General features: G+C 33.2%; 1 protein-coding gene across 1 annotated transcript in view; it reads right to left on the bottom strand.

Moving 5' to 3' along the window:
* LRRIQ1 (leucine rich repeats and IQ motif containing 1) overlaps positions 1-24,567 on the bottom strand; it is a 206,696-nt gene that overhangs the window by 114,580 nt on the left and 67,549 nt on the right. Inside the window, exons 14-17 of the mRNA XM_032594019.1 lie at positions 17,549-17,728; positions 14,567-15,013; positions 10,624-10,834; positions 4,180-4,299 (exon numbers count right to left, since the gene is read on the bottom strand). Coding sequence (XP_032449910.1) covers positions 4,180-4,299; positions 10,624-10,834; positions 14,567-15,013; positions 17,549-17,728 — 958 coding nt within the window. The remainder of the gene's footprint in view (positions 1-4,179; positions 4,300-10,623; positions 10,835-14,566; positions 15,014-17,548; positions 17,729-24,567) is intronic.

Below are 24,567 nucleotides of genomic sequence, written 5' to 3'. Positions count from 1 at the left end.
AAAATATAGGCTACAAATTCTTAGGTAACTCAAGAGAGACAATTAGTGAACTACAAGATAGGTCAGTAAAAAACATGCAAATTAAAACACAGAAGCACACACACACAAAAATAGATAACAATTCAAAACAGAGTTGAAAAGTCTAATGTGAAATGATGAGAAATTCTAACATATACATTTTTGGAAGCACTTTACCTCAAAGAAGAGAAATAATGAAAAAGATTAAATGTTTGAAATACTTGGCCAAGAAATTTCCAAAACTGGTAAAAGACATAAACCACAGATTCAAGAAGCCATTCAACCTCCTTACTACAAACAGAGTAAATACAAAGCAAATCACACCTTTGCTGAAAAACGAACACAGAAAATGAACCTTAAATGTAATCCAGGAGTGGAAGGATATCTTCAGAGAAGAAAATTAAGATTTAGTACTGACTTTTCAACAGAGTCTATGAAAGCCAGAAGCTAACGAAATAACATCTTTGAACACAAAAACTTTACCTAGAATTCTATGCCTAGAGAAGATATCCTTCAAGTTTTAAAGTAAAAGAAGTGTTCAAATGACAAAAAACGCATCTGAAGTTAAATAATTACTAAAACAAATCCTTCAGGGGAAGGAAAATAAATGCAGATGGAAGCATGTTAATGCAGGAAAAAATGAAGTACATGGAAAAACGTAACCACAAACCAACAAGCTAATGAAGGGGGGGAAAGGAAAACAAACAAAAACTTGATTCATGCAAGAGGGCAATAAAAACCTAAAAAAATATACATAGAATACATACGACAAACAAAAAACTAATACAAAGATGGTATTGATAAATCTAATTACATTCTATAAAAATATTAAAATAATTTGAATATGTTAATGAAATACTATCAGAATGGAATGTAAAAATAAGCAAAACCTAATTATAGTCTCTTATGAGATAATAATTTTAAATATAAAACACAGAAATTCTAAATGGGAATGGTTAGAAAAATATCTATTACTATAAAATTACCAGCCAAAAGAAAGTTGCTGTAGGTATGAAATATCAGAGGAAGTAGCCACTAAGGCATTTGGTTAAAGAGGGAACCTAGAGTTAAACAAGGGAATTTTATTATGATGAAATGGTCAATGATACAATCACTTCCTATACAAAATGTGATGCCCTAATAATGTAGCTTCAAAGTATGAGGCAAAATTTGACAGAACTATAAGTTCATTTAGAGAAACCCACAATCATAGTAAGAGATTTTAGCATTCTTCGTTCAATAACAGAATTCTTCCTCCCAAAGTCACTGAGGACTCAGAAGATTTTTAAAACTACAATTAATAAACTTGAAATAACTGTGATTTTAGTAACGATATACTTAAAATTCTTTTCAAATGCTCATGGAACATTTACCCAAATATATTATATGCTGAGACACATTTTTAAGAAACAAATAAAATCAATATTACCTCAAACTCTTTCAGAAAACAAAACAGAGGAAACATTTCCCAATGAAATGTATATGGCCAACATAACTTTGATACCAAAATCTAAATTAACAGTTTTATAAAAAAGAAAATTTATACATCCAAGTTCTTCTTGAATATAAATGCAAAAATTCTAAACAAATACTAGTAAGCCAAATTCAGAGATAATAAAAAAGATAATACATTACAGCTAAGTTAGTTTATTCTAAGAATATAAGAGTTAAAGTTTGAAAATCACTGTTATACGCATAAAAAGTATTTGATAAAATAGAACTCATATATAAAATCATCATCATCATCATCATCATCATCATCATCATCATATTAGCCTCTTGGAATGGTAAAAATATGTTAAGGAAGGTAACTTCCTTAATCAAATATAGAGTTTCTACAAGAAACCTATATTAAAACTCTTACTTAGTGGTGGCATACTGAAAGCTTTCACCCAAAGACCAGAAGCTAGAAAATGATGAAAACTAATATCACCACTATTCAACATTTTACCGGAAATAGTAAATCAAAAACAAACAAATGCACAAACAAAACAAATAAAAGGCATATGAATTGGAAAAAAAATTGTAATTGTTCTCAGATGACATGATGTGTATACAGAATACCAAAGACCTGAGAGATAACCTACTAAAATTAATAAGTGATTTTAACAAAGTGGCTGAATATAAGGTCAATATACAAAAATATAATATCAGAAAATATCTGATAAATCTAATCAAAAATGTACAAGACCTCTATGATGAAACCTACAAAGCATTTTTACAGAGATTTTTAATGGCTTACATAAATTGTGGGATAGTCTATGTTCATGGATTTTAAAAAGTAATAGACTAAAAAATATTATTTCTCCCAAGTTGATTTATAGATTCATTTGACCCAAGAAGAACATGACCCCTCCTTCACACTATAAACAAAAATTAATTCCAGGTGCATCTAGATTTAAATGCTGAAAGCTATAAAGTTTCTAGAATATCTTAATGATCTAGGAGTAAGCAAAGATTTCTCATATATCACAACAATTAAATTTTTTATTTGAAATTAGAAACATTCTGTTAATTAAAATTAACCATAAAGACAGTGAAAAGGTAAGCCACAGAGGTTAGAATACTTGCAAGGGAAAAGAGAGTAGTATTCAGAATATATATAGAACTTCTACAAATCAATAAGAAGAAAAGATATACAACCCAATGAAAAAATACACAAACACTTGATCAAATCACAAAAGTGAATACCTAAATGGCCAATATGCATTTTAAAAGGTATTCAAAATTATTAATTATGACAAATGAAAATTAAAACAACAATAGCTATACCACTACACACCTACTGGAATGGAAGAAAAAGACATGAAAATACAAAGTGTTGTGAAGATAGAGCTCCTCTAAAACACCCATATTCTTCTGATAGGGCTATGAACTGATATAATCACTTTGGAATACCGTTAGGCACTATCAACTAAACACAGGTGAATGTTAAGGCCCAGAAATTCTATCCCTAAAAGAAATGTGACTATGTACATCAGAAGACATGCACAAGAATGTTCATAGCATTTAGCTTTAATAGGCAATACTAGAATTAACAACAAATATCTTCCAATAGTAGAATAGATTACTATTCAAAGTGTATGTATTCAAATAAAAAAATGGTGTGTTCAAATAATAGATTTAGAAAGTAGCGTACTCAAATAATAGATAAAAAGTGGGTATTTTCTTTTTATTTATTTACTTATTTTTTTGAGAGAGAGAGAGAGAGCATGTGCACACCTGTGTGTGCACAAGCCAAGGAGGAGCAGAGAGGGAGAGAGAGAATCCCAAGCAGGTTCCGCACTGTCAGGACAGTGCCCAACCCTAGGCTCAATCCAACAAATTAGGAGATCATGACCTGAGCTGAAATCCAGAGTTGGACACTTAACTAACTGACTGAGCCATCCAAGTGCACCAAAAAGTGGGTATTTTTAAGATTGGTATATATACAACTATACTCAACAACATAGATAAATCTTATGGACATAATATTACATGAAATAATAAGATTACATACTGTATGATTCCACCTATAGGATGTTCAAAATAGGGAAAACTAATCTATGATGATGGAGGTATGAATACTGCAGAGGCATGAGGAAGTCTGGAGATGTTCATATGTTTTACATCTTCATCAGAGTGGTGTTTATGTGGGTGTAACTGTCTAGAGAAGAGGAAACAGTGAGTAAAACTAATGTAAAAGGCTAATGCTCTGTATGATAAAACGGTGCTCGATTTGGTTGGAGCATTTGGAAGTCACAGAAGTGGTGTTTTTACACTTTGGTACCTTACTGTGGACTCTTACATTAACAATATAGAGGGTGTTCTCATTTTGCGAGGCAACAAAGAACTACAAAAGACTGTTGAGCAGGGCATACATAAGCTCAGAGTTGTATTTAATGAAGGATAACTGATAAACAAAACATTGTGCAAATCATTTTGTCAAAGAGTATGCACAAACTCTTGTTAATATTCTCGGAGCACAGTCACATACTGTACATGCTTGTAGAGTAAATAAAGAGGATATTAAGAAATCAGAAGCGTACCTTTTCAAGTGTTGTTTAAAATAATCTATGACATAGTGTTAAGAGGATAAAAATCTTAAAAACTGATTTAGCTCCAAAACAGTATACTAAACATTTTTAAGACCTATATTTATACGTTGTGGTTGGTACTTACTTCATCAAATGTAAAATCCTCCAAATTTATTTCTTCATATTCTTCTTCAGATTCTTCATTCTTAATAGCCTCTAAAGCTGTTGTCAGTTTCTTTCGCAAAAGGAAGCCCTTCCAAACTGCCTAAACAAAAATTTAAAGCATGTTATACAAGGTTATAGATCAAACTACAAACCAGATTCTCTGTGTTATCCCATTAGGAAGATAAAACATCTAAGCCCTTAGTTTAATGGCTCAATAATCTGTTTTTTGAACTTTATGTGACACTTAAAACTGTAAGATAAATTAAACAACTGCATGTGTCTAAAGTTCTGAATCTCAGGAGACTTTCCTTGTGGTAAGCAGAAAAGAATCTTTAAAACTCCCTCAACTGCACATGTAGGTCAACCAATCAATTATCTGACAATTCCTCCAGGACCCATTCTAAACTAAGAAGAAAGAGATACAAAGGAAAACCAATTTTTCTCATTTTCAAATAATTGTGTATAAAATAAACTAACACACATTTAGGAAAATTTCAACATATACAAATGGCCATATTAGAAAGGTATAATCTTTTCCCATAACTATTAAATAATTTCATTTTAAAATAAACTAAGCACATAAGAATAGAATTAAAATCATTGAGATTCCTTAATAATCTTGGAGTCAAGAAAGCTTTCCTAACTATAACTCCAAGAACTCTGTAGCTTTTAAATAAGTACTTTTATATACTACTAGGGAGTGAGATCTAAGATCCATTAAGTATAAAAAAACAAGATAGAAACAAGTGTATATTCTATGCTGCCATTTTTATGCAACTTTGCATATAAATATACAATAAATACATAAATTATATAAACATATACACTCAAATATATTCATATATGTATATGTGGTTGTTAATATTTACAAATAAAAGTTATGAAATTAATTTTAAAAATCATTAAGTATAGAGGCAGAAAATAGGATGCAAGATATAGCAACAGAAACCAGACTTCTCTGAATATACCTTTCTTAGATTTGACTTTGGAACTGTGCACATGCATAAGATAACTATAAAACAAACAAATATGAAATAAAAAGGAAGTCCTGAAGAGATACAAAAATATATTTTATGCTGGGGGCATATACACACGGAAGTTATTTAAAGTGACTTTAAAATATATTTATTCCTAGTCAAATATACTCAAAAGACAAATTTAACTACAGAAGATACCTTAAATATGTTTTCAATAATCATATTGTTAGTAATAATATTGGTATTGTTATCATGGAAAATCTATATATGGAGAACTGGAATATATGGACAATAGCCAGAACATACATGACAATAGAAGTCAGTCATAACCTCTCCAGCAACTAGCCTTGAAAGCCAAACCACAACCTCAGCAACAAGTAGCCAAGAATGGTCAAGATTTTGTCAATGACTGTCAGCCTCCCTACTTTTGTCCCTACTTCCAACTCAGGATCAACCAAAGCTAGCCAAATAAGCTTCCCAACCAATCACACAATATGTCCTACTTTCTAGCTGCCCACTTTAATACCTTCCCCCTGCCCAAACCCTCCAATTAGACCATACCTGAAGATCTTTTTTTTCTCTCTCTCTTTCTCCACTAAAGGTTTCCTACTCTCCCCCCTGCCTTTGAGACTATGCCAAAGGCAACTGATAGTGGCTGAGTCCCTTGCTATAGCAGTCTCTGAATAAATAGCCTGTTTTTTTTTTTTTCTTATTTGTATGGTCCTTATTTATTTTCACTAAGTATGTGCATGTGTACACAGACACAAACACAGATACACACACACACACACACACACACACACACAGAAAGGAGAGTGAAAAGGAGGAAAAAAATAAAGAACAATTATGTTAATGTTATTGGGAACCAGAAATTTCCATAGAAGAAAAAAGATGCAAATATAAAATCGAATAAGTAAAAATCCTGTAGTCCTAAATTTAATATTAAAATGTCAGTATGAACCCACGGTATACTTTTTCTTAAAAATATGTATTTGTAAGCTCCGTACAATGAAAAAACATCTAGAAACCATGACCATACCAGTAACAACAACACCTCTAAGATCCTAATTCACTCCTAAACCCAGGCTGGGTTTCTAAATATTATCACCATTAAAGGAACCAAAGATCTTTGGGGCAATGTCTGAATCTAGGCCTGGCATAAAATATATGCAAAATGAACCTGAAACATAATGGCACATTAGAAAGCAAGGGAAGTTTTTAAAAACTACTGAATTGTATCACCAAAGCTAATTTGAAGCTAACCTGGCCAAATGAGGGACAATTTGAGTATCAGTAAGAATAAATTTGCAATGGAATTAAACATCATATATTTAAAAATTTTATGTGTATATTATGATAGAACACATTATGGTGACCGCTGAAGGATACTGGGAAACCTTATTAATCTAAAACTTGGTAAAAAAGCATCAAGCATTTAACCTGCCTTTCCAGTGAATTGCACCTCAAGGTAAACTACATAGTCAATTAAACAAAGTTTCTCTCTATAGACATTTTTTTTGTTTAAAAATGAAGAAATTACACATAGAGTATCAATATTTTGCAAACTATTTACAAGAATTGACCTAGGCAATTATTATCAATGGTCACTAATATTCCTAAAAGAGAGGCAACTAGACATTAGGTGCTTCTTCACTGTAATACATACAACCACTTAGAGGTATTCATTTTTTACACTTTCTTTAAAAATTTTTATTCATTTTTGAGAAAGAGAGAGAGCACGAGCAGGGGAGGGGCAGAGAGAGAGGGAGACACAGAAACCGAAGCAGGCTCCATCTAGGCTTTGAGCTGTCAGCACAGAGCTCGATGTGGGGCTCAAACTCATGAACCATGAGATCATGACCTGAGCTGAAGTCAGACACTTAACTGACTGAGCCACCCAGGCGCCCCTGAAGTATTCTTGATAAAAAACAAAACAAAACAAAACAAAACAAAAAAATCCAAATAATAGCAAATTTTATAACCTACTGTCAGCTTACAGAAAAAGAAGGAAACAAGAAACATGTATGTGATGCTATGGGGATACATTTGGCAAAACTCAGAAAGCAGAAAACTACAGGAGAAAAGGCCTAGTTTCCTTAATAAACTGTAAGGAAAAAAGAGAGGGGGTTACTATGTATTTAAAAGACTTTTAAGTATTATTTAAACCAAAGGCAAAGTGATGACTTTATTTGTATTTTGATTAAGAAAAATCTGTAAACAAACATTGATAAAACAATATAAATTTGAATATTGATTTGATATTTGGTGATATTGAAAAATAAGTTTCAATTTTTGATTGGTAATGTAGTTCTACTTAAAGCAATAGGTCTTATAGAAATTCATACTGAAATATTTACAAAAGAAATGGTATCTGGGATCTGTTTCAAATAGTCTAGTGATGAGTGGAGAGAGGTGGGTTGGTTACAGAAGATATCAAGGTGACATGGAGACCTAGGGAAAACAGGGTATAAAGGGAAACTTAAATCCAGGCTTTCAATAATAAGGATCGGCTCACTGTGGTTCACAACGGATCCAGCCCAACTCATCAGGGACAGGACTTCTCCAAAGCTCTAGAGTACAATATATAGTGTGTGTCTTTCTGGTGTGATTATATATAGATACTTTCCTCCAGCCATCTCTGATCAGTTTATGAGAAATAAAGGTATTATAGATGTTCAGATTCATCTTCTAGCTTATTTGTTTCTGTCAAGATCTTAACTTTTCCCCAGTAATCCATTTACAATTAATTCATGTTTCTCACATATCCAAATTAATTCCCTGGCCAAGAAATTGTATCTATTTTCCCTCCAACTCCCATCAACTCCCATTCCCAAAACATACTATACACTTGTTCTCTCCTAAAGGATTACTTCGTAATCATCTGGCAAACAACGAGAGGGTGAGAAAGACCATGGGGCAAAACGTTAACATAAGGTAATTCAGGTATCCAGACCTTGCTAGCTCTGTAATCCTGACAGACAGCTGTCAAGGATGCCTCAAAACCTGTCTTCATTTCAGCCAACCAGAAAGGGAAAAGAATATGAAGGGATATCTGTGCAATGTTTAATGATCCAGACATGGAGGTGGTGTACATGTCTTTCATGTACAATGTATTGACTAGAACTCAGAAAAAGAGCCATTCTAAAGTGCAGGAGAAGGTGGGATATCTAGTCTGGCTGTATGCTTGGAAGAAGGGGAGAATGTGAGTTTTAGTGAGCAGAGAGCAGCCTCTACCACATCCATCATAAAATGTTCATTTTGCTCCTTCTAAAGCCCAGGCTCTTTCTATTGCTTTGTGCTCTGCTTTCTAGAATGGTAAGTCAGTCTAGAATTCATACTAATACGAATGCTGTAAGTAACCAGATGACTGTACGCAAGAGAAGAGAAAATGAAACTGAGATCACGTCAGGTGATTTTAAATACCATGGTGTACAATAAAAGAGACTTGCTCTAAGCTGCAAAGGCTGAATTATGCTTACTTTTGTCATGATACACAGAAGCTCAACCAAAGGACATTCATCAGAGATATCAGTCCCTGAACTAGACTGTTTCACAAAGTGATAAACTTCTGTTTCTTCATTGAACAGAATGAAGCAAAAGTTTCAGATCCCTGTACCATCAATGCTGAACAAAGTATTCCTTATCAACTGATGACAGGAGGGAGTTTGGTCTGCATGATATATTCATTTCTCATGTTGCAGAATAATATTTTGAGATAGTAACTGAGGTTCTTTCTTTTCCTCAGAGTTTCCTTGAATCCATTGAATCCCCCCCCACTCCCACCACCATTCAGGCATTAGCAATGTCTATGCATTGCCCTTAGGAGTACAGTTCAGACAAATTAAGTCAACTGAAATACTGAATATATTTATTAGAACCATAGCAAAGATAATGTTGAAAACTATGGCTTTTGTAGTAAAAGCCAGCAACTTAATTTTAAGGCTATTCCTCTAGTTGGTTATTCCAATACCTTAGAGGCATCCATGACTCCTTACACTCTCTTACATACCACACCCCCATGAACTGATATTATCAGCTCTGCCGTCAAAATAAACCAACATATATTCTGGCCTGTGATTTTCTTACTGCTTCTACTGCAACACTCTGGCGTCATGCTACCATTATCCCTTGTCTGAATTACTGTAATATCCCCTAACTGATTTTGCTGCTTCTACCCCTGCCTTCCTACAGTATAATCACAACATAAAGGAAACTTGATCATGTGAGCCTACTGCTCAGATTCCTATATCTTCCCATGTCATTCAGATGACAAGCCAAAGTCTTTACACTGACTTATGATTTGTAAGTGTTACCCTTCTCCCCTCCATCACTGTCCAGTCACCCTGGCTTCTTGTTGCTCTTTATAAACATTGCAGTATCCTCCTAAATCAGTGCCTTTGATCAGATATTCCACTGTCTGGAGTGTTCTTCTCCCAGATAGCCAATGGCTTAATCTGTCACTGTAATGTCACGTTTTCTGGTCTTCCATTTCCATCATATCTAAAATGATAAACTTTCCCTTGATACTCCTATCCTGTTTATCCTGCTTTATTTTTCCTCTTCGTACTTATCACTATCTAACATATTTATTTACTAACTGCACATCCCAACAGAATGTAAGCTAGTAAGATTTTTGTGCCAAGAAGTATTTGTTGAAAGAATGGATAAAGGGAAACACTAATTTTTTGGTTATTCTCTTTCAATTCGGTACCATTATGTATTTATTTAGTTTATTTAGTTTACGTATTTATTTAGCATTATTTAGTTTTATGTATTTATTTAGTTTATTTTATATTTATGTATTTTTTTAGTTCTGCCTCTTCCACTAGAATGTAAATTCCATGAGGGCAGAGAACTTATACAGTTTGTTTATAGTTATGGTTCCTAAGCCCATAATAGTGCTTGACAAATAGTAGATTCTAAAAAATATTTGATGAATAAATAAATAATAGGATGAATGTGATTAGGTTGAACTTCACTTCAAAATCTGATCTTGGTGAGGTTGAATCAAGTCTATTCAATACTTGCTCCCTGAATTTCTCATTAAAACGTGTATTTGAAGAACTTTAACAATTATTTTAGTAGATTTTTAAACATGCTTCTAAAAAGAGCTCTAGATTAGGCCAAGTGAGAGTTGCTATGGCTAATCAAATGTTACCAAATGTGGCAAATGGCATATCTGATCAGAAGCTTTAAACATGATTGTGTGGCTCAGTTTGGCCCTTGGTCATGAGAAATGTATTTCTAAATTATAGGCTACTCTTTCACCCTAGATACTAAGCACAGGCACAGCCAACCTATGGCCTACCTGTCACCTAACTAAGTAAGAAGCAAATCCAGTAGCTGTAAATCACTGACATCCATGGGTTGTCCATTATATAGAATTACTCAGTGAAAGATGACAACTACATCTCTCAGGACTATTTCACCAAAAGATTAAAGCTAACCTGAATAAGAATAGCAGCCTTTTCCCTCTGTTCTTGGATATTCACGGTGTTTTCCCTTTTTTCTTCCTTTAAAATAGTTTTATTCTTGATGCAGTCATTGGGTTGGAATGTCAGGGGTCCTACTGCAGCAGTATGTAGCCTTGTAGAGAAATTAATCTGTCTGCGTACCATGTAACCACGCCAGTGTGCCTGGATTACCAAAGCTGCCATACTATTCAGAAGAGAAAAGAAAACATGGTTAGAACCCATAAAAACAGTTGTAGGTAAGAGGTCCTCATAAACTATATGTATAAACATGAACTGCATCAAGTATTATTTTAAAATAAGAACATCTTTTGTTAACAATAGGCACATAGGTAAAAATGGTACGGAAAACCCTCAAATCTGAAAAAGAGAAACGGGCCAGTAACTTAGAGAGGGATGTGAGGACTAGGGGGTTTTTGTTTGTTTCTTTTAAGGAGGAAAATAATACCAAGATTTTTGTATGATAACGGAGTATGTTGATCAAGTAGAAAGGGGGGAAAGTGATGATGTTGCAAAAAGGGACAATGCAGAAGCCTATGCTGAGTTGGCAACAGAGGATGTGATCTTCTTCACAGTGGAGAGACTAGCCTTGGACAGAAGGGAGGGCCCCCTCCACTGTAAGAGAAAGGACCCGTGAGGTTATTACTAGCTGCAGTTCCCTCCCTGCCCATGACAAATATTAAATCATGCCCTTACAAACCCAGTAGTAAATTCTAACATTTTCCCAGCCTACATCTATTTGCCAATTTCAGGCACTGAATCCATCAATGCTGTGTTTTTTCCACACCCCCGTAGGCTGCCCAGCAACATTAGCAAAATTTGAATAACAATGATAGTAAGTGGGTTCTCAGTGTGCTTCACCTTTTAACTCTTCCTAATTGGATAAGTTTCCCTTTTTCCACACAGATTATTGCAGGAATATTATCAAGGTACTGAGTATAGTCAAAATACTAATTATTCTGTCTTAAGTGCTCTTTAAATTCCAGAGTTTAGTTTAAAAGGCACATGAAGGAGAAGTGATTCTTGCATATATCCCTTGCATTAAAACAGTTTTCAGTAATTTTATAATTATTGGCAATTCAAATGAAATTTTCTCCTTCCTCATACTAGTAAGTTTAAGGCAAAGTGGAGTTGAGTCATAAACTCTGCCAGACAAGACCACACATTGTTTTTTCTCATAGTAGTATATTTGTGGGAAATTAGGAATGATGTAACCATTTTTATCATTATTTTGCTTTATTATCACTATTGTTATCATCATCATAATTTTACTTAAACCCTGTAGAAGACTTCAATCTATTTTGCTATGAATAGAAAGTTAAAGTTAATGGATAAAACTTCTGACCTAAGATAAACTACTTGAACTCTGCATGCTTAGAAAAAATAATCACATTCCAACAAATCATGTCCTTCTGTAGGGTAAACAGAACTATAAATTTTGCAATGGATTTAATTTGTATTCAGTTGTTCAATTATCAATTCATTCTTTCTTCTTTTGAACAGAAACAAGTTAGGAAGTTTTTAAAGCACTATAATTGGTATTTTGGCTGATAAATAATCTGAAAATGTATTTATCATTTATAACTGGTAAAAAGTGAAAGGTTTGTAAGAAAACTCATTTAAACTCAGACAGCATCTTGTATTTTTCTACAAATGCATACAAGTTTCACTGACTGTAACTGTAAATTTCTTCTAAAGCTCACCAGTCATTGAGTGCCTGAATTCCTCAGCCCAACATCATCAAAATTTCCCAAGGGAAACAACAACAGTGAGGGATATTTTCCTCAGTTACACTAACACAAGGACTGCTTTTTACTACACTGAAAGCAGGTAAACATGATGACTTTGGGGCTTCCTGAATGTAGGATGTTTCCATGTTGAGAAAAACAGCTTGTATCAGAGGTGCCTACCATCATCACCATCACCATCATTATCTTTTTTTTTTTTTTTTGGCAAAAATCATAACGATAAAATGCCCTTAGCATAAGAACACATGTAAATCATACTTAGGAAACATCTACACAACTGACAGTGAATCTTCCTGAAACACTGAATGGTGAGGTTCAGTAAATGCGTACATTTTCTTTTCTCATTATTCTTTAGGACCTTGGCTTGTCTATATTTTCAGTTCGCCATCCTTCCTTATTATCATCATTTAGTTATTTTATTGATAACAGATTAAGAAGTTCTAAATGTTGTTTATATGAAATTACAATAGGCAGGGTCTGGAGTGTTTGGAGTTGATGGGATTCAGAATATGCTACCTCAAAATACGGCATCCTGGTATACTAAATATTTTAAGCTGTAGGAATTTGAGAAACAGCATGTCCAGGAAGGACTTTTTGACCTTCACCAGAAGCAGGCCATAAGATCCTCCTGTGAGAGGTGTCCTTCATGTACCCAGAGAAAAGAAGCATTCTCATCTGAAGACGGATGACAAGAAGAATCTGAATCAACAGGCCTTGCTAAATTTACCCCAGTTTACTACACTTAGCTTATACCCTTTGCCCTAATTATATTTTCCACAACCTTCTATTCTTTGTCAAACCCGATACGAAAATGCTCAGGTTTAACTATTTCTTCAGGTCTTATTTCTTTAGGAAGACTTCCATGTCATGTGAAACATATTAAATACATTTTTATGCTTTTTTCTTATTAATTTACCTTTTGTTTCAGGGATACCAGCTGAGAACTTAGAAGGGTGGAAGTAAAAGATGATATTTTTCCTCCCTTAGAGAGCAAAAGTAATTGATTAAATAAACTGATGAAATATAAAGGAGGAAATATTAAAGCCACTTTTAAGAAAATTTAAAACATTTTTGCACTAGGGAATACATCTTAGTTTTAGCATATCAAACTTTTTAATATAGCTTTCAGAAAAGAAATCACCATTCACACTGACAACTTCTGAAAGAATAAAGACTGGGAAAAATAAGGTCAGCTACTGTGATTTTCTGCATTCTGCCCTATTCAGCACCTGTTATTTTAGGAAAAGCTAAATTTAACCATTTTTTAATTTTGTTGGCTTGACAGTGGCAAACAGTAAAAAAAGAAAAAAAAGTAAAAAAAGTAAAAAAAAAGTAAAAAAAGAAAAAAGTTGACAAGCTGAAGTAATATTTATCTTTACTGGTTCGATAAAAAAATTAAAGCCATTAGCTTTATAAAAGTATTTAAAAGTTGGCAAACCATAAAACAGACTCTTAACTATTAAGAACAGGAGGTGGGTGGGGGGATGGGTTAAATGGGTGATGTGTACTAAGGAGGGTACTTGTATGATGAACACTAGGTGTTGTATATAAGTGATGAATTACTAAATCCTACACTTGAAACTAATATACTGTATGTTAACTGGAATTTAAATAAAAACTTGAAAGAAAAAAATTAAAAATTAAAGTATTTAATAGTTGGAAGAGGTTTATGTGGTTAATATCAAAGAATATTGGCATACTTTATAGGTTGTTATGCCAACAAAAATTATAGCACATGCATTCAAATACTTGCATAGATGCTTATTAAATTATTCTGAGATCAAGAAGCAAAGACATAGTACATGAAAAGGTATACTTTTAAAAATGAAATTACCTGATTATTCAGCAAGTTTTCTTTATATTATTTTTAGAATAGCAGAGTGTTTTATTTTTTCTTAAAAATTCATTTTAATAGTTTAAAGATTAGAAAGCAGAAAGAACTTTACATGTACTTATTTTCAATGAAATACTAGTTAATTAAATCAGAACCTGACAAAATTCAAATTCATACATACTATAATTAATAATTTGTACACATCATAAAAACATAATTAAAGGAATTCATACGAAATACAATAGTGATTTAAATCCTTTACCAAAACATGAACGAATACTATCAGTAAAAAATACAAAATATACAATGTAAAGAAAAATGATGTATTAAGTCTTACATTTTATTACGATGTCCAATATTTTGGCAATTCCTCAGCAGAGAACTTGTCATTACTGTTTCCACAAATGGGATTCTTTTCGTGGGGATACTGTTTAATTTGCTGTCTTCTCTCTTCTGGTCTGCTATTTCTCCCTGAGTTCTTCCTTCCGTATCTTCACATAGAGAGGGTTTGGTTGATATAGAATGACTAGAGTCAGAATTCATCCATTTCTCAGAAATATCTGGTGATTCCAGTTTATACCTGTCTGCACAAGACTGGAGAACTCTATTTTGCAGGATGCTATCACTATCTGTAGCTAAATGATTTTGCTGGACTTCTGATTCTTCTCTCTGGGTGATACGTGCATCCCCGCGTTCATGTGAATATCGGCATTCATTACTAAGTGTCATTAATTTCTTATTATAATGGCAGAGATTTTCTGCAGCATCCAAGGTGACCAAATTTCTAAACAAATAAAGAAGACATTTAATAATAAGAACTATATCACCAATATTAAAACATATAGGTTTTGGAAATTTCCCTTGTGTGGTTTGACATGAAAATTAAGCTTTACTACAATATTCATTAAAAACTTATTTCTGGTTGTTTATATAGAAATTGATCTCATTTCTAACAAAATTTGAAAATATTTGTTTAGCTAATTTAGATCCGTCAATCCAGACAAAATGTCTGGAAGTTTTAGAACCATTTTTATTCTAGGTATTTTTGGTACAATTGAATGAGAAAAATCCATGCTTTTACTACCATAAACATGAGAGATCATGGCTGCCTAAATTTGGAGAAGTTATTTATGAAACAAAGTTAAAAGTACTTTCTACATTGACTCTTGCCATGCAAAATATTTGTATTGGACTTTTAAACAAAGAATTTATATTATGGGAAAGTTTTTATTCCCCTTTTTCTCTGGAAAAACAATCCATTGCAAAGAAAATTCAAATACTTTAAGATATAAATGGTGGTGATTCTCTTAAACAATTGTTGAATTTTTATCTTATGGAGGCTATGGCTTATGTAATTAATCAAACTTTCTGTTTGCCAGATTTGAGGATCTCAGTAGCAAATGTAAAGAACTTTGCACTTGTATGAGCCTTTTTCTTGGCTACACTTTATTTACCTTCCATTATTTATTTTTTTTTAATTTTACTTACTCCAACTGTATATTTTCTAACTATATTTAATATATAGCCACAAGCTGCCTTATCTTTTTCTTGCAGGATATAAATAAATACAAAACTTTTAACCATACCATAAAAATGAAAGTTATAGTTCCTAAATGTAGAGATAAATAGTCTTGTGTTCACAAAGGTATTATCAGACATTAGCATAGTCTCCTCCAATATATATTTTTGATATTTTGTATTTCATTCATTTTGGTGGCTAATAATGTAGAAAAGTTTCAATTCAATATTGGGATATCAAGTGGTTATTGATTAGGTATTGAATTCACCATTTATTATTAATATAAAATATAGTCTATTTTCCATTATCAATGCCAAAATGAAACAAGTTGCAATGACAATGGATTATCCAAAGGAATTGAGAAATCTATGTTTCAACATGAGAGATATCAAGGGTCACCTTTAAACAAAGAATTGCATATTACCATACATATTCAAGGAAGTATGTTTAGTTTTGCACAAAATAAATGTAAATAACCTTAGTCTTTATTAAAAGTAAAAAGTAATTATCTGTAACAATTATTATTGTTGAGAGAGAGAGAGAGAGAACAAGCAAGAGGCAGAGAGAGGGAGAGAAAGAGAATCCCAAGCAGGCTCTGCACAGTCAGTGTAGAGCTTGAGGTGGGGCTCCAAGTCACAAGCAGTGAGATCAAGATCATGACCTGAGCCAAAATCAAGAGTTGGATGCTTAACCAACTGAGCCACCAGGCACCTAGGTGCCCTAGGCAATTGGGATTATTTAAAAGCTGTGAGATTTGTTTTTAATCTGAATGGACTATATACAAAAATATTTAAATAGAAAAACCAGATCTTATGTAGATGGGCATGTATGAAAGTGCAAAGAGCAATAATTTAAAAATTAAGTTTAGGTATTTAGAAGCGCATATTACAATTATAATTCCAGTTTTAATGGAGAGTCATCATAAGTGAAATATGAAATCACTTTCCTTTTTCATTTGTGTTTTCTGGAGCAATGCAAATTAGAAAATATAATTATAGAGGGGTGTCCAGGTGGTTCAATCAGTTAAGCGATCAAGTTTTGATTTCAGCTCAGGTCATGATCTCATGGTTTGTAAGATCAAGCCCCACACTGGTCTCTGTCCTGACAGTGCAGAGCCTGCTTGAGATCCTCTCTCTCCTTCTCTCTGCTCCTTCCCCACTCATGCTCTCTCAATAAAAAATATTAAAAATCTTTAAAAATAAAAGAATATACAGTTATAGAAAGATCAAATATAATTCATTCATACTAACGTACCCTGAATTTTGGAGGGGGAATGGGAAATTCTCTTTCTTTTATATCTAATTAGGATTCTACTCTCAACTTCTCTTCTTCTGAATATGTGCATGTGTTGACTGCTCTTATCTACTGTGCACTGATAATATTTGAATATATTAATATATGTACAATATATCTAATACATAATAAATGTTGTGTGCCTTACTCCATTGTAACTGTTTGTCTAATTTTCTCTTATGCTAATCTGTTAATTCTTTGAAGATAAACTATAAAACTTAGCTTATTGTGTATTTTGTTTACAATCACTGTCAAATAAATTTATGACTGATTCATTGAATGACTGACTGAAGGGATGTTTGATTCTTGTCTTGAAGCTATCGTCATGATTTCACTTATCTAACACTTTAGCATTGAAATTATATTTTATATTGTGTTTTTAAGAGAGAATATCCTTAAAACACACAGTACTAATTTTAAAAAACATCACTATTAATCAGCGTATTTTTTTAATTATATACATAAATTGCATTATTTCTTTAAATTATGAGAAGAGAACAGTCTTACCCTTTCACAGTAATATACTTTTCAATTAGTAAGTTGAATTCTTGAATCTGGGACTGACAAAGTACCAAGAAACGTCCTAATTCTGGTTGATAGTATTCTTCAGTCTGCCTTTCTGAACAAGAGTTTATCATTTCACCATTGAGGATTCTTAGAGCCGGTAACACTTTAAGTAGAGAATGCCTATTGAAAGCAGGAAAAAAATAAATAATCTTGAAGAGTTTATATCTAAAATAACCATATACCTATTACTTAAACAATATAAACACAGAGTATATCTCAGAAAATGCTATTGATTTTGTAGAGAAAATGACACTGTTAAATTTGTTAAAAATTTCTATGGTATCATGTCATGTACAAAGTTAAATTTTAGAGACTTGACAAACATTTAACCATTTTCTTCTATAACATAAACGGGAAATTTAGCAGATGGAAACTTGGGCTGGGAGTAAATAAAAAGCTACATTATAAAAAAATAATATCAGATACAGTATTTTAAAAATATGATAATTAAAATAAAACTACTGAAATTTGTTGCTTATTTTAGAAGTAGAGGTAAATTCTGATTGTTTCTCTTAGTAAAACATAGTTAAGAGTAGGGCTAAAACAAGAGTAGTAAACAATCACCTTGTTTATCATGATCTGAAAAATCTGAACTTATATTTCTTCTTGAATCTTGCTAAAAATTATGATAATAAAAATATTCAAAGTATGCACAAAAGTCTGTACCAATTTAAAAGGCTAATCGTGTGAAAAACCAAGCCAGACAGCAAGAGCTTTCCACCAGGCCTAGCCATTTATAAGTATTTACCCAATCCTTTCACAAGGGTACTGTGGGCCTCTTTTCACAAGGCCATTAATGGTCAAAGGGGTAAAATGGACTTCTTGAATGAATAAATCCCCCTTAGTTAGAAACTAAATTTCTTACGAGGAAAAGTACAAAACTGATGAAAGATATCAACAAACTAAATAAATGGGAAGATGTCCAATGAAGATATTTTCATAGATAGGAAGTTCAAAATTGTTCAAGAGATCACTCCTTCTCAACTTGATCTTTAGATGCAATGCAACCCCACTAAAAGTACCAGTAAGGTATTTTGTGTATATCAAAAAAATGATACTAAAATTTACAAAAAGAAGCCAAAAAACAACAACAACAACAAATCCAAAAAGACAAAAACAAAAAACAAACAAGAATAGCCAATTCCACACTGAAAAAGAAGAAAAAAGTTGGAAAACTAACACTTTTCACTTCACACTTACTACAAAGCCACAGTAATTATGACAGTATGGTATTGGCGAAAGAATAGACAAATTTATCAATGGAAGAGAGACAGACAAATATATCAATGGAAGAGAAGAGAGAACCCAGAAGTAGACCTCCATGAATCTACTAAAGTGGATCAGTCAACTAATCTTTGACAAAGAAGCAAAGGCAATACAATGGAACAAAGATAAATGATGCTAGAACAATCAGACATTTACATGCAAAAAAGTGAATCTAGACACAGACTTTGTATCCTTCAAAAATTTAACTCAAAATGGGTCATATACCTAAATGTAAAATGCAAAACCATAAAACTACTAGAAGATAACATAGGAGAAAAAATTAGACGGCACTGGTATAATGATGACTTTTTGATAATAACACCAAGATACAATTCATGAAAGAAATAATTGATAAGATGGACTTCATTAAAATTAAAAACATCTGCCCTGTGAAAGAGTATCGAGAGAATGTGGAGACAAGCAATATACTAGGAAAAATATCTGATAAAGGGTTGTTATCCAAAATATATGAAGAAATTTTAAAGCTCAATAAGAAAATAAATACACCAATTAAAAAATGGGCCATAAAACTTAATAGACCCCTCACCAAAGAAAATATACAGATGGTAAGTAAGTATATGAAAGATACTCAACATCATTTGTCATTAGAAAACTGTAAATTAAAATAACAAGATACTATTATCTATTAGAATGGCCAATTCAAAACGCTGACAATACCAAATGCTGGTGAGGATGTGAAGAAATAAAAACCCTCATTCGTGCTGGTGGAAATGCGGAATCAGTGCAGCTATTTTGGAAGATAGTTTGGTGGTTTCTTACAAAAGTTAACATACTTTTACTATACGATCCAGCAATGTGCTTCTCAGATTTACCTAAATGAATTAAAAACTGTATCTGCACCAAAATCTCCACACAGATGTTTATAGCATCTTTATTTGTAATTGCCAAAACCCGGAAACAACCAAGATGTCCTTCAGTAGGTGAAAGGATAAATAAACTGAGTTACATCCATACAAAGGAGTATTATTCAGCACTAAAAAGAGATGAACTATTAGGCCATGAGTAGGGAAGATTCCTAAATGCATATTACTAAGTGAAAAAAGACAATCGGATAGGGCTACATGCTGTACAATTCCAACTATATGAAATTCTTGAAAAAAGTCAAAACTGAGACAGTAAAAAGATCAGTGTTTTCCAGGGATTAAGGTGAAGGGAGGGAGGAACAGGCAAAGCACAGAGCACTTTTAGGGCAGTGAAACTATTCCGTATGATACTACTACATAGCGAATACATGTCATTATACATTTGTCAAAATCCATAGAATATACAACACCAAGAACAAACCCTAATGTAAAGTATGGACTTCAGGTGATAATGATGTGTTGATGTAGGTTCATCAATTATAACAGGTATACCACTTTGGTGTAGGATGCTGATAGTCGGGGAGGTTGTCTATGTGTGGGGACAGGGTATACCTGGGAATTCTCTGTATTTTCTGCTTAATTTTGATAACCTGACCTTCTCTAAAATATAAAGTTTTTTAATGTTTATTTATTTATTTTGAGAGACAGAGCACAAGTGGGGAAGGGGCAGAGAGAAAGAGAGAGAGAGAGAGAGAGAGAGAGAGAGAGAAAGAGAGAGAGAATCCCAAGCAGGATCTGCACTGTCAGTGTAGAGCCCAACACGGGGATCAATTTCATGAATCATGAGATTATGACCTGAGCTGAAATCAAGAGCCAGGTGCTTAACTGACTAAGCTACCCACATGGCCCCCAAATATAAAGTTTTTAATTAAAACACAAAATAAGACAAACTCACAGTTCTCTAAAAACTAAATGAAGGACGGCAAAATAAGATTACAAAAATGCCAAGGTTTAAGAAAGAAAACTCTAGTCAGGTACTCCTTCCACCTAGATGGTATATAGTCAGGGTCAACATATCCATTTATAAAAACACAATTGTAAAATATAATTTTTATATTTATAGAAATACTTTATATAATAATTTATGTATAACTTATATTTATATAAATTTATATTTACATATTTATGTATACTTTATATATAAATGAAGAAAGTGGTCCACTGAGGCAAAAATGCCAAGGCCCAACTAAAGTCATAACACATTACTATGTATAGTTATGGTCTTGATAGTCTTGGTATTTAATAAAAGATAATCACAAGAAATGTATAAATACTTTTCCTTTAATGAAAGCAAAAAAAGAGAAGAACATCACAGTTTTTCATTTACTCAGGATACATGATTAATTTCCCATGCTTACCTCCCTCCACCCTTTGAGAAATAATACTTTTTTTCTCTCGCAGATATTTAAATAAGGAAAGAGGGAAAGCAAACAGATTATGTTCAAGATAACTATCAGATGTTTTACAGTGTTAAAGAGCTTAATCTAGTTAAGAAAACTTGGGTCCATCACTTCTTGGCCTTTTGGCTAAGATCAAGTGAAGACTAGGGTCCATTTATTTGGAACTTTTTTAAGCTTTTTTTTTTTTTTTAGGCTTGAAGATACCAATATTGGTCATATCATAAACTACCGCACTTACTACAAAAGGTTAAATAACTAGCATATATTGCATTTCTGTTTGGATTCATTTTAAGATGTGGTTCAAAAGCAGAATGCTAATTAAGATAATGGCTATTCATCACAGAGGTACAATACTAAATATAACATGAAATCTTTGACTGAGGCTACCATCAAAACAAGGAAAGGTTGAGCTCTGAAATTGAAGCTGGTAATAATTAAAATATAATGGAGAGATTAACTATCCATATTCTATCCTATCAAATTGTTTATTACATTAGTAATGAAACTATATTGCATTCTAAATCTCCCTCAAGTATACAGTCAAGTTTTCTTCAAGACATGACATGTCAGAATAACGTGGCTATAAAATGCCACATATGAAATAAAGATGCTTTTGAAATGTGATAATAAAGGGTAGTAAAAGTTAAAACTGTATTGGTGTTTATACAGCTTAAAAAAGAACATGCTCTAATCCTATTGATGATCTTATTTCATTAGATCATCTCCTAAAATACAGAAGAGCAAACGTAAGGCTTCAATAATGTGATGGAACCAGCCCTAGACAATAACCAACAGTTTTAATTCCTTGTGTACCATGCAAATTTCTCTCTGATAATTTGGTCTCCAGAGTGGACCTGATCAGCAGAAGGAATGAGGTATGCTAATGACCTGCTTTGGTCTTTAAAATAGGTATATTTCTTATAAAGAAAATTAATAAAGCAGATTTTCTTATTATAATTTGGATCTCTTAAGACTTAGATAAAGCTGGGGCGCCTGGGTGGCTCAGTTGGTTAAGCGACTGACTTCAGCTCAGGTCATGCTCTTACAGTTCATGAGTTAAAGCTCCGCATCAGGCTCTGTGCTGACAGCTTGGAGCCTGAAGCCTGCTTCAGATTCTGTGTCTCCCTCTACTTCTCCCCCTCCCCTGCCCGTGCTCTGTCTCTCCCTCAAAAAAATAAACATTAAAAAAATTTTTTAAAGAGGTAAAGCTGATTTTTTTATTTCTATTGTTCAGTTAGTTCTGGTTGAACAATAACAATAAGCTGTTGGATCTATAATACTTTTCATTGGGATCCTGGACCTACAGTGATATTGCAGATGAAGTAACACTTAAAACCCTCTTGAACAGCCATCTTTCAGGTGTCATTTTATCTAATTAAGAAGATGTCAACAAAATGAAGAAAATACTCATGCTGCAATCACGAGAACCACAGGGTCTCACACATGTGTTCTTTATCTTAGTCACTCTCTAAATCCATTGTGATGGTAATTCAAGGCTAAATCTCTATGTGTGTCTCCAACCTTGCAGGGCAAGGTCTCTGAAAAGATTCTCCTTGAACTACTGTATCAGTAGTACCTGGGATAATTTTTTAAATTCACTTACACCAAAGACCTCTGTTGGTGGGGTCTGGGGAGTTTGCATTTTAATTTTTTTAACATTTATTTATTATTGAGAGACAGAGAGACACAGAGCATGAGCAGGGGACGGGGAGAGAGAGGGGGAGACACAGAATCTGAAGCAGGCTCCAGCTTCTGAGCAAGCTGTCAGCACACAGCCTGATGCGGGTCTCAAACTCACAAACCGCAAGACTATGACCTGAGCCGAAGTTGGATGCTCAACCAACTGAGCCACCCAGGTGCCCCTTCCTGTGTCTCCCCCTCTCTTTGCCAGAACTATTGTTTTGGTTTTTTTAATTTTTTAAAAATGTTTCTTTATTTCTGAGAGAGAGAAACAGAGCATGAGCATGGGAGGGGCAAAGAGAGGGGAAGACACAGGATCCAAAGCAGGCTCCAGGCTCTGAGCTGTCAGCACAGAGCCCGACTTGGGGCTCAAACTCACAGAGCAGTGAGGTCGTGACCTGAGATGAAGTCAGATGCTCAACCGACTGAGCCACCCAGGCGCCCCTGCATTTTTAAAATATAGCTTTTCTTATGGCTTTAAAGAACCAATGCATTGGCGGGGGGGGGGGGTGGGGAGGGCGGGGAATGGGCTACAACAAGTTATGCAAAAATTAGAGATGTTCAGGTTTAAACTTAAAAAAAAAAAACTTTGAAATTTTATCATTCTGGAATTGTCTTAAATTTTCAAGAAAAATATAGCTTTCTTGTAAACTTGAGGCATGCCCTATATATATCAATGATGCCAGAGAATTTGCTAAAATAAGAGATATTGTGGGCCTGGACAGTTACATTCCAATGATCTGTTCACTGATTAACATTGCCATTGGTTTTACATAAATGGTGCAAAAGTTTCTTAGGAAAGTATTCTTGTAACACTGAAGTTACAGAGTACATATCAAATAGATAGAGAAACCAGTTTTCTATTCAGAAATAATTAATGACAAAATGAAGAGCCATTTTAACTAAATGACCCAATATAATCCTAGAAGCAAAATATAAGAATTTGCTTATCAGATTAATGGAAGGACCAATGATTTACCACAAGTATCCTCTATTTAACAAAACAACTGTTTATGCCCTAGACAACCAAAATAATAAGAAAATAAGTAAATCCAAAGGTAACAACTAATACAAGGCATTAGGTTTATTTGTAGGTATTGCAAGTGGCATTATGTGGAAGCTGTTTGGATGCTAACTAACCAGATTAGCAAGGGGCAAAATGATAATTTTGTCATCAAATACTACATTTTGAATATGGCTATGAATATAGATATAATTATGTACAATATTATAGCTATAGGGAATAATTACAGAAAATGTGGATCAATGGGGCTTGAATTTTTACATTGAAAATATTTTGATGTTACATTCATCACCTTTACATAAGAAAAAGTCCAAAACAGTTTATTTGTGTCAAAATATTTGAAATTTCTTTGGATGTAAAAATTAGTTTGTTTGGATCTTCAAGACCATGACAATATCTTGATATTTATGATTTATATAATAAATATCCATATTTGATTTGGTGTTTTATGTTAAAAATTGTTTGCTATTTTTTTTAAAGGAATAGTTATCAGAACTATATAAATCAGTAGTGTAGTAGGTTGGCCTTCAGTTCAAATGCAGCCTTAGAAGACTCTATGATGAATATATTAGAAAGTGCTGTAACAAGTTGATTCATGTTGGAAATGAAGTATAAGAATACTGTGAGATCTCAACATTAGTTTTTCCAGCTGGGGTCCTCCTAGCCAAGGGCTGAATCAATATTTCATTTAGTGAAAACTTCCTG

Source organism: Lynx canadensis, chromosome B4 (genome assembly GCF_007474595.2).
Source record: "Lynx canadensis isolate LIC74 chromosome B4, mLynCan4.pri.v2, whole genome shotgun sequence".
NCBI classification, from domain to species: Eukaryota; Metazoa; Chordata; class Mammalia; order Carnivora; family Felidae; genus Lynx; species Lynx canadensis.
Note: the sequence above shows the minus strand (reverse complement) of the source record. Positions and strands in the feature narration are given on the sequence as shown.